At 43.6% G+C, this 14,286-nt stretch overlaps 1 protein-coding gene across 5 annotated transcripts in view; it reads left to right on the forward strand.

Annotated features, from left to right (window-relative positions):
* cc2d2a (coiled-coil and C2 domain containing 2A) overlaps positions 1 to 14,286 on the forward strand; it is a 29,777-nt gene that overhangs the window by 7,543 nt on the left and 7,948 nt on the right. For 3 of the 5 annotated variants that reach the window (XM_071345744.1, XM_071345745.1, XM_071345748.1), the window contains 21 exons: positions 41 to 142; positions 244 to 441; positions 6,433 to 6,589; positions 7,079 to 7,215; positions 7,335 to 7,466; positions 8,127 to 8,333; positions 8,552 to 8,799; positions 8,994 to 9,150; positions 9,244 to 9,503; positions 9,698 to 9,875; positions 10,047 to 10,453; positions 10,594 to 10,732; positions 10,902 to 11,105; positions 11,194 to 11,286; positions 11,388 to 11,479; positions 12,540 to 12,707; positions 12,901 to 13,006; positions 13,132 to 13,241; positions 13,358 to 13,454; positions 13,610 to 13,708; positions 13,810 to 13,986. In XM_071345744.1, the coding sequence (XP_071201845.1) occupies positions 41 to 142; positions 244 to 441; positions 6,433 to 6,589; positions 7,079 to 7,215; positions 7,335 to 7,466; positions 8,127 to 8,333; positions 8,552 to 8,799; positions 8,994 to 9,150; positions 9,244 to 9,503; positions 9,698 to 9,875; positions 10,047 to 10,453; positions 10,594 to 10,732; positions 10,902 to 11,105; positions 11,194 to 11,286; positions 11,388 to 11,479; positions 12,540 to 12,707; positions 12,901 to 13,006; positions 13,132 to 13,241; positions 13,358 to 13,454; positions 13,610 to 13,708; positions 13,810 to 13,986 (3,468 nt within the window). The remainder of the gene's footprint in view (positions 1 to 40; positions 143 to 243; positions 442 to 6,432; positions 6,590 to 7,078; positions 7,216 to 7,334; positions 7,467 to 8,126; positions 8,334 to 8,551; positions 8,800 to 8,993; positions 9,151 to 9,243; positions 9,504 to 9,697; positions 9,876 to 10,046; positions 10,454 to 10,593; positions 10,733 to 10,901; positions 11,106 to 11,193; positions 11,287 to 11,387; positions 11,480 to 12,539; positions 12,708 to 12,900; positions 13,007 to 13,131; positions 13,242 to 13,357; positions 13,455 to 13,609; positions 13,709 to 13,809; positions 13,987 to 14,286) is intronic. The other 2 variants (XM_071345746.1, XM_071345747.1) reach the window with 2 other exon arrangements.

Consider the following 14,286-nt stretch of genomic DNA (forward strand, 5'->3'; position numbering starts at 1 on the left):
GGCCTGAAAGTGAAGGTCATGATCCGCTGATGTTTTACAGACAGAGCCAGACCTCAGGGCGGGGAGAGATGACCACTCTTCTCCCCTCAACACCAAAGTCAAGTTCCGAGAGACAGTCAGGAGTGTCAGGATAGAGAGTATAGTGAGTGGCCAAACTGCTCTCCTTTGGTTCTTGTAATCTAATAGATTGTATGATTAAGGTTAAGGATTTTATCAATGTCCTCTATTTTATTGCAAATGTAGTCGGAGACAGGTTTACCCACAGCGGAGGAGGCCTACAATTTTTTCACTTTCAACTTTGACCCGGAACCCCATGAAGAGGCGGGCAAAGGTCGTAAGAAGAGAAGGCCAAGGACAGAAGGGGAGAATGATGATGAGGAAGAGGAGGAGGAAGAGGTCGCTGAAGTGGACAGGGAACAGAAAGGCGAGAACGAGGAGCGGGTAAAACTAGCATAGATAATGAACCATTTTCAAGTCATTTAATTTGAATGCATCTCCTGAATTAATTGGAAGAAAATGTAATTGACCGAAACCCTGATTGAAAACAAGGGTAGACGTACTCCCAGAGTACAAGTGGCATATATTGTTGCCATGGATTGCTAATGATTGCAGCGTCTGTGTGTAATTAGCTGTAAAAGATATGGGACCCTGAGACCCTCCTAAACCAGTCAGCTAGGAACATGACAGGACAGTGTTTCTGGTCTTAGATCAGCATCGATGCTGAAGGCACCATATGTCAGATGAAAAGATTTCTCTCTTCTGTCTGTCATTTGATCTCGGTTAGTGAGAGAGGTCTGAGCCACATTGTTTTAAGACCGGTATTCCCAAACTGGGGTACGCTCAATGCCGTCTGGGGTACGCTAATTAAAAATGTGACTCACAATTTAAAAAATATAATACTTTTTTCCTTCACATTTTCAAACAGTCCATTTTATATTTTCCAACGGGGCTATACATTTGGGTGAGTTTTTTTCTCTCTCGCCTGAGTAGCCTCATTTCACTGCCAAAAATAAAATTAAACCATCTAGTATTCAGCGAAATAACACGATGTTAAATACAGGTAGCCTAGTCAAATAATTAACATCCAATCACATTAAACGTCTCTTGCGGGAATTCCACTAACATAGCTGCTGCTCATGTTGGTATCTGTACTGATGGCGCAAAAGCCATGACAGGGAGACATAGTGGAGTGGTAACGCGTGTGCAAGCAGTTGCTCCCGATCCCACTTGGGTACACTGCAGAATTCACAGAGAGGCTTTTTTTTTTTTGTGTGCAAATGAACTCAAGCTTACGGACAACGTCAAATGTGATGTAGCGAAGCACCTGAGTGAGTTGGGTGCGCAATTACGCAGGTACTTTCCAGAAATGGATAACACAAACAACTGGATTCGTTATCCCTTTTATTTAAAAAACCAGGTAGGCTAGGTAAGAACAAGTTGTCATTTGCAACTGCGACCTGGCCATGATAAAGCAAAGCAGTTCGACACATACAACAACAACACAGTTACACATGGAATAAACAAACATACAATCAATAATACAGTAGAAAAATCTATATACAGCATGTGCAAATGAGGTAGGATAAGAGAGGTAAGGCAATAAATAGGCCATGGTGGCGAAGTTATTACAATATAGCAATTAAACACTGGAATGGTAGGATGTGCAGAAGATGAATGTGCAAGTAGAGATACTGGGTTGCAAAGGAGCAAGATAAATAAATACAGTATGGGGATGAGGTAGATTGGATGGGCTATTTACAGATGAGCTATGTACAGGTGCAGTGATCTGTGAGCTGTTCTGACAGCTGGTGCTTAAAGCTATTGAGGGAGGTAAGAGTCTCCAGCTTCAGAGATTTTTGCAGTTCGTTACAGTCATTGGCAGCAGAGAACTGGAAGGAGAGGCGGCCAAAGGAATAATTGGCTTTGGGGGTGACTAGTGAGATATACCTGCTGGAGCGCGTGCTACGGGTGGGTGCTGCTATGGTGACCAGTGATCTGAGATAAGGCGGGGCTTTACCTAGCAGAGACTTGTAGATGATCTGAAGCCAGTGGGTTTGGCGACGAGTATGAATCGAGGGCCAGCCAACGAGAGCATACAGGTCGCAGTGGTGGGTAGTATATGGGGCTTTGGTGACAAAACGGATGGCACTGTGATAGACTGCGTCCAATTTGTTGAGTAGAGTGTTGGCGGCTATTTTGTAAATGACATCGCCGAAGTCGAGGATCGGTAGGATGGTCAGTTTTACGAGGGTATGTTTGGCAGCATGAGTGAAGGAATCTTTGTTTGCGAAATAGGAAGCCGATTCTAGATTTAATTTTGGATTGGAGATGTTTAATGTGAGTCTGGAAGGAGAGTTTACAGTCTAACCAGACACCTAGGTATTTGTAGTTGTCCACATATTCTAAGTCAGAGCCGTCCAGAGTAGTGATGATGGACGGGCGGGCAGGTGCGGGCAGTGATCGGTTGAAGAGCATGCATTTAGTTTTACTTGCATTTAAGAGCAGTTGGAAGCCATGGAACGAGAGTTGTATGGCATTGAAGCTCATCTGGTGGTTAGTTAACACAATGAAGGGCTAGAGGTATACAGAATGGTGTCGTCTGCGTAGAGGTGGATCAAAGAATCACCAGCAGCAAGAGCGACATCATTGATGTATACAGAGAAGAGAGTAGGCCCGAGAATTGAACCCTGTGGCACCCCCATATTCATGCCCTGCCTCCAGTCCACTTACCGATACCTGAACAAGAGAGCCTCATCGAAATTGCAACAAGCGGTTCTGTGAAAATGTAATTTAATCAGAAGCCACTGCCAGATTTCTAGATTGGGCTGCGCTCAGAGTATCCTACCTTTGCAAATCGCGCTGTTAAGACACTGATGCTCTTTGCAAATATATGGATATTAATGGAAATCTATACAAATGAATACCATTTAAATGTAGATATTTTTTGCATTGGATATATTTACCATATCATATGGAGACAAACATAAACATTTTATCTTATCATAAGTATACATAATTTCCAAATTATTAAATCCTTCCAATAGAAATAAAACGAATTGAACTTTATTTTAAATGAGTTGACTCTTCACATGGGATGATTTCACTGAACAACAAAAGAAAAGGAATATTGAATGATCCAACGCATCTCCCAAAAACGTTTCAACATACTTCTGTAAAATGATAGTGTAGTTGTCTTCCTCTCAGGCTTCCATGTCTTCTCCCTGGACCTCCTCAATGTCCACCTCTTGAACATCAGACTCTGAGGCCTCATCTTCACTGTCATTTTCCAACCTTGTTGAGGATGGTTCGTTGTCAGGCTCAAAAAGCCTCAAATTTGCCCGGATGGCCACCAATTTTTCAACCCTTGTATTGGTCAGACTGTTGCGTGCTTTGGTGTGTGTGTTCCCAAACAAAGACCAGTTGCGCTCTGAGGCAGCTGATGTTGGTGGGATTTAGAGGATGGAGGCAACAGGAGAAAGACCCTCAGATCCACAAAGTCCCTTCCATCAGGTGGCTGATGAGATATGTTGGCACGACTGCCATATTGCATCTCCATCCCAAAGCCCTTACTTGGAAGTGTACTTTGCCAGACTGCCGAGGTGGCGAGACATGATAGTTATGACACCATAGGCCTTGTTGATCTCTGCACCAGACAGAATGCTCTTGCCAGCATACTTGGGGGTCCAACATGTACGCTGCGGCATGTATGGGCTTCAGGCAGAAGTCTTCACGCTTTTTGATGTATTTCAGAACTGCAGTTTCCTCTGCTTGGAACCACAGTGAAGTGGGCAGGGCAGTACGGATTTCTTCTCTTACATCTGCAAGCAGAGTCTGAACATCAGACAGGATGGCATTGTCTCCCTCAATCTGTGCAATGGGTACTGCTATAGGTTTCAGGAGTTTGTCTGCTTACCACTCTCTCACAAAATACATAATCCAGGAGGATCCTCTTGATGGGGCTGTCCATATTGGCAGACTGTGATATGGCCATTTCTTGGAGACTCCTTCCCCTCCAGGAGACTGTCAAACATGATGACAACACCACCCCAACAGGTGTTGCTGGGCAGCTTCAATGTGGTGCTCTTATTCTTCTCATTTTGCTTGGTGAGGTAGATTACTGCTATAACTTGATGACCCTTCACATACCTAACCATTTCCTTGGCTCTCTTGTAGAGTGTATCCATTGTTTACAGTGCCATTATGTCCTTGAGGAGCAGATTCAATGCATGAGCAGCACAGCCAATTGGTGGGATGTAAGGGTAGGACTCCTCCACTTTAGGCCAAGCAGCCTTCATGTTCGCAGCATTGTCTGTAACCAGTGCAAATACCTTCTGTGATCCAAGGTCATTGATGACTGCATTCAGCTCATCTGCAATGTAGAGACCGGTGTGTCTGTTGTCCCTTGTGTCTGTGCTCTTGTAGAATACTGTTTGAGGGGTGGAGATGATGTAGTTAATTATTCCTTGCCCACGAACATTTGACCACCCATCAGAGATGATTGCAATACAGTCTGCCTTCTCTATGATTTGCTTGACCTTCACTTGAACTCTGCATCCAACAAATGAGTAGATAAAGCATGTCTGGTTGGAGGGGTGTATGCTGGGCGAAGAACATTCTGAAATCTCTTCCAATACACATTGCCTGTGAGCATCAGAGGTTAACCAGTTGCATACACAGCTCGAGCAAGACATTCTTCAGCATTTCTCTGACTACGTTCCTCTATTGAGTCAAAAAAACTTCTGATTCCAGGAGGACCATGAGCTGTTGCTATCGATAAGGTGTCTGATTCATCATTTTCACCTCGAATAGAAGTGAAAATGAGGGACTTTTGTCCGGGGTTGCTTGTTGTGAGCGCTGAGGGAACTTTATGCACTTGTCCAGATGATTCTGCGTCTTTGTTGCATTCTTCACATATGATTTGGCATAGTATTCGCAAATGTACACAGCTTTTCCTTCTACATTAGCTGCAGTGAAATGTCTCCACACATCAGATAGTGCCTGTGGCATTTTCCTCTAAAGATTAGGAAAATAAATGTTTTTAAAAAAACGAATACAATTCCATGTACAGATAAATAGTTAAGCAGTTAGATTAAACAACTCCTTTGTATGATACATTTTTAAAATGAAACATGTATGGAAACAGGTGAATTAAAACTCAGTTAGCAGGCTCAAGCAAGCTAAAACCCACATGGTAGCAAAAACTAACTAGCAGAAATTGTTTCGTTAGAAATGATTTAAACACACTTTGCTGTAGGCTACTATTTACTAGTTAACAAAAAATAATTTATGTCATATAAAATATATTCACCCCACACAGTATTGTAATCAAAACTTACCAGAAAGCATGTAGTCCTTGGCTCAGACAGTGTAATAGTGTGGGCTCAATAGCATCTCATTAGTGTGCAAGATCTTGAGAATCAGCTGTACATGTGATGGAAGAGTGCATTGTGCATGCAGAGGGTTGCAATTCCATTGAATTGGGGATAGTTTAACCAAAATATGCCACAAGACCTAGAATTGCCTTATGTGTATCCCACAAAAAAGGTTCACTGTTATAAGCTAACTTTTTTGATGAATTTAAGCAAAATTCCCCAAATTCCCAGCTTAACTTCGGAAATTTCCGGAAAGTTTCCGACCATTTGCAACCCTAATAGGCACAGACTGTGTGTGGAAAATTATGTAAGATTGAGACTCTCTCCAATACAACTCAACATTGCAGAGTTATGTGCGTCCTTTCAAGCACACCCTGCTCATTAACCTGTGGTGAGTTATTTCAAATTTTCAATGAACAAATAAAGTTTTATGTAAGATGGTCAAATAAAGAGCAAGATTATTGATTATTATTATATTATTATTTGTGCGCTGGTCCTACAGTATAAGAGCTCTTTGTCACTTCCCACGAACCGGGTTGTGACGACAACTCACACTCATTCTTATGTTTAAATGTATTGTGTGTGGCAGGCTTGCAATGATGGCAAAAAACAAAATTTGATAGTGCGCTGACCCTGGAGCTAGAGGGGGTACGCAGCTGGAGGTTGAATGTTTGAAGGGGTACAGGACTATTAAAAAGTTTGGGAACCACTGATTTAACACACAGCATAGGCACATCACCCCTCTCTGTGAATTACATCAGTCTGTGTCCTTGAACAACATACAGTATGTCCAAAAACATCATCCTTAATCAATTAGTCATGAATCCTGTTAATAGCTTTAACAGTTGATGTTGTTCTTTAATAACAGAGACCCCAAAGACCCTCTATGGCAGTATGTTTTGCTGGTGAAGACGGCAGTTTGGCAGTATGTTTTGCCGGCGAGGACGGCAGTATGTTTTGCCGGCGAGGACGGCAGTATGGAGGTATGCTTTGTTGGTGAGCACGGCAGTATGGCTGTAGTGTTGATGCATCCTGTCCTCTGTGACCCCTCCCACCCCAGGATGAGGATGCTCCTCTAGTGAAAGATGAAGAGGATCTGTTCATTATCGACCAATCAGCACATGACTTCCTGGTGGTGAAGAGGGCAGAGTACATGGGCTATCAGAGGCGTCTTCAGAGCGAGAATGACTTCCTCTTCACCCCAAGCTTTTTGACAGGTACCCACCCCAATAAAAGCACACCTGTTATTTTGTACAGTCAGAACTATAACACCACTAGACCTGTAGTCTCAGAGCAGGTATCCACCCTACCCCAACCACACCTGTAGTGCAGCCAGACCGGTAGTCTGAAGACAGGCAACCACATCAATCTGAGGCCAGACAGAATCTTTCCTACAGCTAGGACAGCAGGTTAAGGACCCCCTTGTGGAGGACAGTCAGCCAGGCTCGCTATTTAAGGGCAGATCCCCCTGAAGTCTGAACAGCAACTCTGGAGTGTCCTCGGTATGAGATAGGTGCACCAATATAGCCATTCCCAGGAGAACATACCCACACCGAAGAACAGGTACCAAACCCTAACTAACACAGCCCATCTCAACTCACATTCCTCATTATGTGTGCACGGCATATATCATTGTGTTATAAGATGGTCTCTGTGAATGTCTATGTACTCTATATATGTTGACGCTCTGTCTATTTATGCTTCAGTGCCAGCCTCCAGTAAAGTACCAGAGAACATGCAGCCCCGTTATCTGGAGGAGGAGGGGCTATACGTGGGGGAGAGACCTCCCATATCCCTGACCAATCAGAACATCTTAGAGAACCGTGTCTTGAAACAACAGCAGGTAAAAGTGTTACTGTACCACTAGAACATGATGTGAGCTTTAGTGTTCTGATAACAAACTTACCTCCAAGTGGGCGACGTCAGCATCAATTCTGATTTAGAGACTGTTCATCTGCTCAGGGGAGGAAGTGGTTTGGGGACGACGGCAGGATCATAGCTCTGCCTGACCCCATTAAAGAGTCGTCCACCAGACCCCCTCTGTTCCACATGGAGGAAGACCTGGACCCGGCTCTGCAGACTGTCTATAGGAAGGTAAATTAAAATGGACAATATAATTAATTATATTTGTATAACAAAGACACACCTCCACTGTGCTCGCCTCATGTAATCCTTATCTATCTATAGTACTCAAACTAGTCCTATAGCACCTGACATGTTTCTGCACTGGAAAAGAATCACTTGTCTGCCATATCCTCTTATCTTAATATCCATTAATAAACATCAAAGCACATTGCTCTCCACACAAACAACCTTGCAGAATGTTCAATCCCAGTGTCACTGAACTGAGAAACTGCTGCTTACCCAATACATTATTTGGAGCTTGTATATAGAGTATGCAACTCTCTTTATTTATTTTTATAGCCTGCTGCTTGGCAACATGAATTGGCGATAATATTGTTCTTGATGAGTGTGACGTTTGGAAGTAGCTCCAGCTGTCAGATGAGTTCACCAGGACAACAAAGACTGTATTATAGCAGGAGGTTAAGAGTTACAATACAACCTGTTATTACTACAATTACTTATTACTACATGATGTCGTTTATCTTCGTTCTCTCTCTCTCGGTCTCTCTCTGTCTGTTTCTCTCTGTCTCTCGTTCTCTCTCCACACACATATGCGGATATGATTACATCTGTAGTATGATACTCTCTAGAGTTCCCGTGTTTGATTAACTCTGTTCCTTTGTGGTACAGGCGCTGAAGTCAAAGCATGCCATTCAGTACATCGCAGGAGGGGGCACGAACGGGGATTACCAGCTGGATGTGGACGTCTCAGGGCTCATCTTCTCCCATCACCCCCTCTTCAGCCGGGAGCACGTCCTAGGAGCACGCCTGGCCCAGCTCTATGACCAGCACCTCAGCAGGCAGCACAAGAACATCACGGAACACCTCAATACCAAGGTAAAGCACAGAACATATAATGACTTCTCTTCTAATTCTATTTGGCACAAAGGCTATTCAGCAGTGGCACTAACTCTGACTTACCCTCAACTGACTCCTCTCCTTCTCTAGATCTAGAGATTTCTAGTGTTATTTGTTTATTCAGTAAGTAAATGATGAGTGTCTTCAAGTAAAAGTCAAAGAATTGGTGGTCTAATACTGGTTTATGTCTACTGTAGCTGAATGGGTTGAGGAACGCTGTTCGGAACATGCTGGAGATCCACGGTAGGCAGGGCCTAACTCCTGTCATGCAGCAGAGGATATCTGAGTATAAGCAGGAGGTGAAGAACACTCGCAGGCTGCGGGACACTGAGCAGGAGAAGGACAGAACCCTGCTGAAGAGCATCATCAAGGTCTGGAAAGAGATCAAAGCCCTGAGGGACTTCCAGAGGTTCACCAACACACCATACAAGCTTTACCTCAGGAGGTAATGTAACACCCTATCATTTAGGACTCTGTGTTACTCTATTAAGATGGAAAAACATTGTCCAAAGTTACTGGTACTGTCACAATGTAGATGGCCCCTGCACTATGTGTAGTAGTGTGCTGCTGGTGAACTTGTTTATATGTTGATTGTTGTGGATAATCATGTGCTTGGTGTTGATAACTGATCTGCTCCAGGGAGGAGGGGGTGCGGGCTTCAGATGAGCAGGACCATGAGGCTGAGATCCAGGCTGAAGTGGATGAGCTGCAGGGGGAGATGGAGGAAGACTACCAGAAAAAGGTCACTGAGTACAAGAGACAGCAGGAGGAGTGGAAGGCCTGGAGGAGGAAACAGGTATGTTTCACCCCTAAGATTAAGTATGAGGGCCTTGAGAATCCTGGTTTATTAATATCTATTTTTTTATGACATACATTTTCTCACGCTCAGAAAGCCAAAGAGAAGAAGAAAAAGAAGAAAACCCAGTCTCAGGATGATGATGATGACGAAGACGATGATGATGACCAGTCAGAGGGTGACACGGAGCTGGGACCCTCGAAGCCAGACCCTCCTGAGGAACCAGACATGGAGGGTGTTGAGGAGCAGGTCAGAGAGAAGGCTTCTAGAATCAGGAGGAAACCAGGGGAACCCATCCTGATGCCTGAACTCACTGCATCTGGACCCATCACTCCTAATGAACAGTGTCCCAGGTACGAACAGGAACACAGTTAAAAGGATATAACACTTTCTGTCAGACATTTTCAGACCTCTAAGGGACATGGTTTCTTCTTGACGTTAGTCTAATTTTGAGGTCCAACAGAGGGGTCCAACTAGAGGGGTTCCAAAAGTCCACAGAACAGGATATCCATATTTCACTTGCATGACTGTCTGTTCTTCCCCACAGGGGCGAGTTTGCTAGAAGAGAAGATGTTGCAAAGCGCTATCTCTTCACTAAGGTTTTATATAACAACAAAGAAGTCTCCAGAACAGACAATCGCTCCCTAAATTCTGATTTCAGAGTCCATTTTGGTCAGATATTCAACCTGAAGATAGTCAACTGGCCAGAAAGTATCAAGTTGCAGGTGAAGTTATGTTGGATATCAGTTCATGATTTTTTTAAGCTAAATGATTGAACTAAATCAATGATTTTTGAGATTATATTATTGTAATTTATCTCCATGTTATCTAATGAATTTCTTTCTTTCAGACACATTTAAACCTCCTGTTATTCTTGTTCTTCTGTGGGTGTGTAGGTGTTTGAGGTGTTGGGCTCATCCACCTCCCTGTTGGCAGAGGTGTTTGTGCCAGTCCCAGAATCATCAGTCCTGACGGGTAGTGCCCCCTCTGAGGAGCTGGAGTTCAGCAGCAACCTGAGGGTCATGTTTGACCACGAGGCCGTCGGCAGTGGTACACACCCATACACACACTGTGCATATTTATACTTGGACATCTCTCTTACACCCTTCTCTCTCTCTCTCTCTTTGGTCTCTCTCTGCTGTCAATTTGCCCTGTCAGACGTGCCCTTCTCCTTTGAGGCAGACGGTAGTAACCGTCAGACCCTGCTGACCTCTGGGAAGCTGTCCTGCTGTGTGTCCTGGGCTATAGGGGAGGATGATGTACCCCTGGCCCCGCCCACCACTCAGTCCAAGGCCATGCACAGGTACAGTGAACCAATCCCATCCAAGTTACGTACAGTAGAAACACTATACCTAGTAAGGTGAATTACTGCAGTCCTATTTTCTATCACTGGCTACATTCATAAATAAGTACATGTATTTCTCCCTCTCTTTGTCTGTGCAGTGGACTGAAACAGTTGGATGCCATCGCCTGCATTGGGGCATCTAGTCTTAATGATATGAAGAAGCTTGGGGAGTGGGCCACTGAATCTAGACTGGATCCCAATGACCCAAACAACGCAACCATCATGCAACTCCTAAAGGTGGGTGACTAGACACTACACATTACTAAGAGATCACAGGTCCATATTACCCAGCTGCCCCAGAGAGCAGGAGACTGCATTTAAATGTCTATACAGTCCCATATATTTGACTGTTTGCATGACCTCTCTCTCTCTATATATATCATAATTTGCTCTCTCTGTCCATAAGGTGGCCAGTAGTGGGGAGGTGACAGCTCCAGATTACTTCAGACTGGAGCAGCTGCAGGAGGAGTTCAACTTCCTGTCTGAGGAGGAAATTGAGCGGTCTCGCAGGTTCCGTCTGCTCCGACTCAGAAACCAGGAGGTGGCTGAGTTCCGTAACTATAAGTGTGTCCCTGCTCTGGAACGGGAGGTCACTGATAAGGTGTTTCAGGTAAGGCACTGTATACTTTTATAAGATTACTAATAAGGTTTAATAAGCCCGAAAACATGTTCAACTTTATGATTTTTGTCCTTTTCAGGAATATGAGAGGAGATTGAGAGAAGGAGAAATCGTTGACACTAAGGATCACCTAGATGCACACAGAGCCCTGGTGGCCAAATACCTGCAGAAGGTGAGTAGATGTGTCGGGCAGTTAGCTTTGAATCTGGAGTCTTGTCTGTGTGGATCTGCTCATATTAATCATATTGATTTATTTGACTCTCTGTCTTTCAGATTAGAGAATCGGTCATCAACCGCTTCCTCATTGCCAAGCATCATTTCCTCCTGTCTGACCTGGTCCAAGAAGAGGAAGTTCCTAGTATTGGGTAAATACATTTGTGCATTTTCATACTTGTGAAAGCATATCAAGGCAGAATTGTTGTGATACTATTCTTATATACTAGATAGAATATAGTCATTGTGCTTGTTTGACTCATCAGTGTATTTAGGTAGGTAGCACCACATGCTTTTGCTTTGCGTGTGTGACGAACTGGCATTTGCCCCAGTACTTGACTGGCTGTCTTTTGTATTGTATTGTTCAAATTGTTTTGCTCAAGTGTTTGTGTTTAGGTTAACGGGGATTGCAAGATGGGTTATAATCTGTCATAAAAACTGACAGGGTCTAAGTAGATCACAGAATAGATCACAGGCCAGAGGAATGAGTTTCTCTTTGGCCGGTGGGTCTCTGGAATATTTGATCTCAAACACTGCATTTCCCTGGCTGAAGAGATGTTCTCTTTTGGAGAATCTGAAAGCACATTCTTCTCTTTTTACACCACATCTGGATGTGACACTTAGCAACTAGTATCATCACATACATTTTATTATCATTATTGTTATTTTCTATGTCATATTACTTTTCATTATTTGAACATCTTTTTTTCTGTGTCCCATTTCTCTATTATGCTTTGCATTTACATATTTAGTGGTGCAGGCCCTGGGTATGTTCATAGGCCTTTTCTCCTCTTTTCCCCAACCTGTTTGTGGCTGTTAGTTTGTTTACTTTTAGTTTATTTATCATTATACTGTACACTGTTAGAAAAAAGGGTTCCAAAAGGGTTATTTGGCTGTCTCCATAGGAGAACCCTTTTTGGCTCCATGTAGAACCCTCTGTAGAAGAGTCCTACATGGAACCCAAAAGGATTCTACAAAGAATCAAGAAGGGTTCTACTATGGGGACAGCTGACAAACCCTTTTAGGTTCTAGATAGCACCTTTTTTTCTGAGTGTAGCGTTAGTGTGGTATATCTGTTCTATTAGTATTTGTGTAAATCATCTCCTCACAGTAAGTAAACAGAGTATGTGGTAGTATGGTCTGTGTTTACCCTGTAAAGTGAAGGAGAATATACTCTGTCTCTGGAATGACAGCTGTTGTTTTGACCGTCAGGATACTTGGCCTGAATCTGTTCAAGCTGGCTGAACCTAAGCGGCCCCTGAAGCCTCAGAGGAAAGAGAGGAAGAAAGTGACAGCTCAGAATCTGTCTGACGGGGACATTAGATTACTTCTCAACATTATCCGGGCCTACGACATCCCCATCCGCAAGCCCCATGCCAGGTACGACCTCAGAACTTCTAGTCACATGCTGGGTATATTACATCTACAGACATCCGTAAACCTCACACAACATCTCCAGACATAAAAGAATAAGAAAGCTTTTATTTACTGCAGCAACAAGGTCATACTGGAGAGTATTATGTCTACAACATTCCTGGACTATTTTAAACTCCTAATATTTATCTTCTACCAGCAAACCTGCAGTGGCATCTAAGTCGGTCCGCTCTTTCACTGAGACGTTTACAGCAGGCCAGTCATCCCAGAGTGCCATCCAGGGCAGCGACTGGCTCCTCAACCAGGTAACACGTCTGATCTTCACCTGGATCAGTGGCTGTAACTGCAGAATATTCCCTTAATGTATGTGTATATTTGTCTCTATTAGTTTGTCTTACCTGTGTATGTGTTGTGAATCTGTGTTTTCCAGGTGCAGGTCAGGCCCTTTGTGGAGGTATCGTTCCAGCGCACGGTTCTTCAGACCACAACAGCAGACGGACCAAACCCATGCTGGAACGAGGACCTGCAACTGCCATTCAGGTGAGTGTGTGATCTCTTTGACCACACATGGTCAATTTCATGATCACATGTATGGTATTATCTATGAATGTTTGTTTTGAAGATTTATCAAGCTTGTTTTTTTGTTCTTACCACAGTGCCCCAAATGGAGACTACAGCACTGCTAGCCTGCAGTCAGTGAAAGACGAGGTCTTCATCAACATATTTGATGCAGTCCATTATGAATTGGGAGGGGTGAGTAAGACATCACAAGAATGTGAATCAAAGGGACTTTCCATGCCCTCTGGCTCAGGAAAACATATTACACATTACAGCACAGTTAACTACATTATCCATACACTTTCCGTGTCATTATGTTTTGTCAGTTTAAATCTTTCCTCTATTTTCAGGATGGAGAGGATAGGGGGAGAGAAGTCCACACACGGCTAGAGAAACACTGGCTGGGCTCTGTGAAGATTCCTTTCAGTACTATCTACTTCCAGTCCAGGGTAAGACTAACTGTCTATGACACCAGACCACTGATTGACAGACAGTGACTCACACTGACACAAGTAACTTACTGCTGTGGTTCTGTTGTCTGATCTGATAGATTGACGGCACGTTTAAGGTGGACACCCCACCGGTGTTGTTAGGATACAGTAAGGAGCGCAGCCTGGCCAGTGATGGTGGCTACGACGCTGTACGCAGTCTTAGTGAAGGAGCCTTCATCACACTCTTCATCACCATAGAACCACAGCTGGTACCTGGAGAGACTGTTAGGGAGAAGGTAAGCTCAGCCTGGCAGGCTGTCTCTCTGTCTGTCCTAGCTGTCTCCAGGCTCTCTCTCTCTGTGTTTGATATGTCATAGCCTTTTAAAGTTTTTTTATTTACTAAATGCATGAGTTATTAACATTCCTTCATTATTTCTTTATTCTCTGAAGAGTGGGGTTTACGTCGATTATTTTTCTTCTTTATTTTCTTTGTCCTTTGCTGCATTTGTTAGATGAAGGAAGTAAAGGTAACTGTTTACTGAGATATGCTATCTGCAGTAAATTGAATGACAGCATTAACATTGTGTTTTGATTAG

This window comes from Salvelinus alpinus, chromosome 16 (genome assembly GCF_045679555.1).
Source record: "Salvelinus alpinus chromosome 16, SLU_Salpinus.1, whole genome shotgun sequence".
In the NCBI taxonomy this organism is placed as follows: Eukaryota; Metazoa; Chordata; class Actinopteri; order Salmoniformes; family Salmonidae; genus Salvelinus; species Salvelinus alpinus.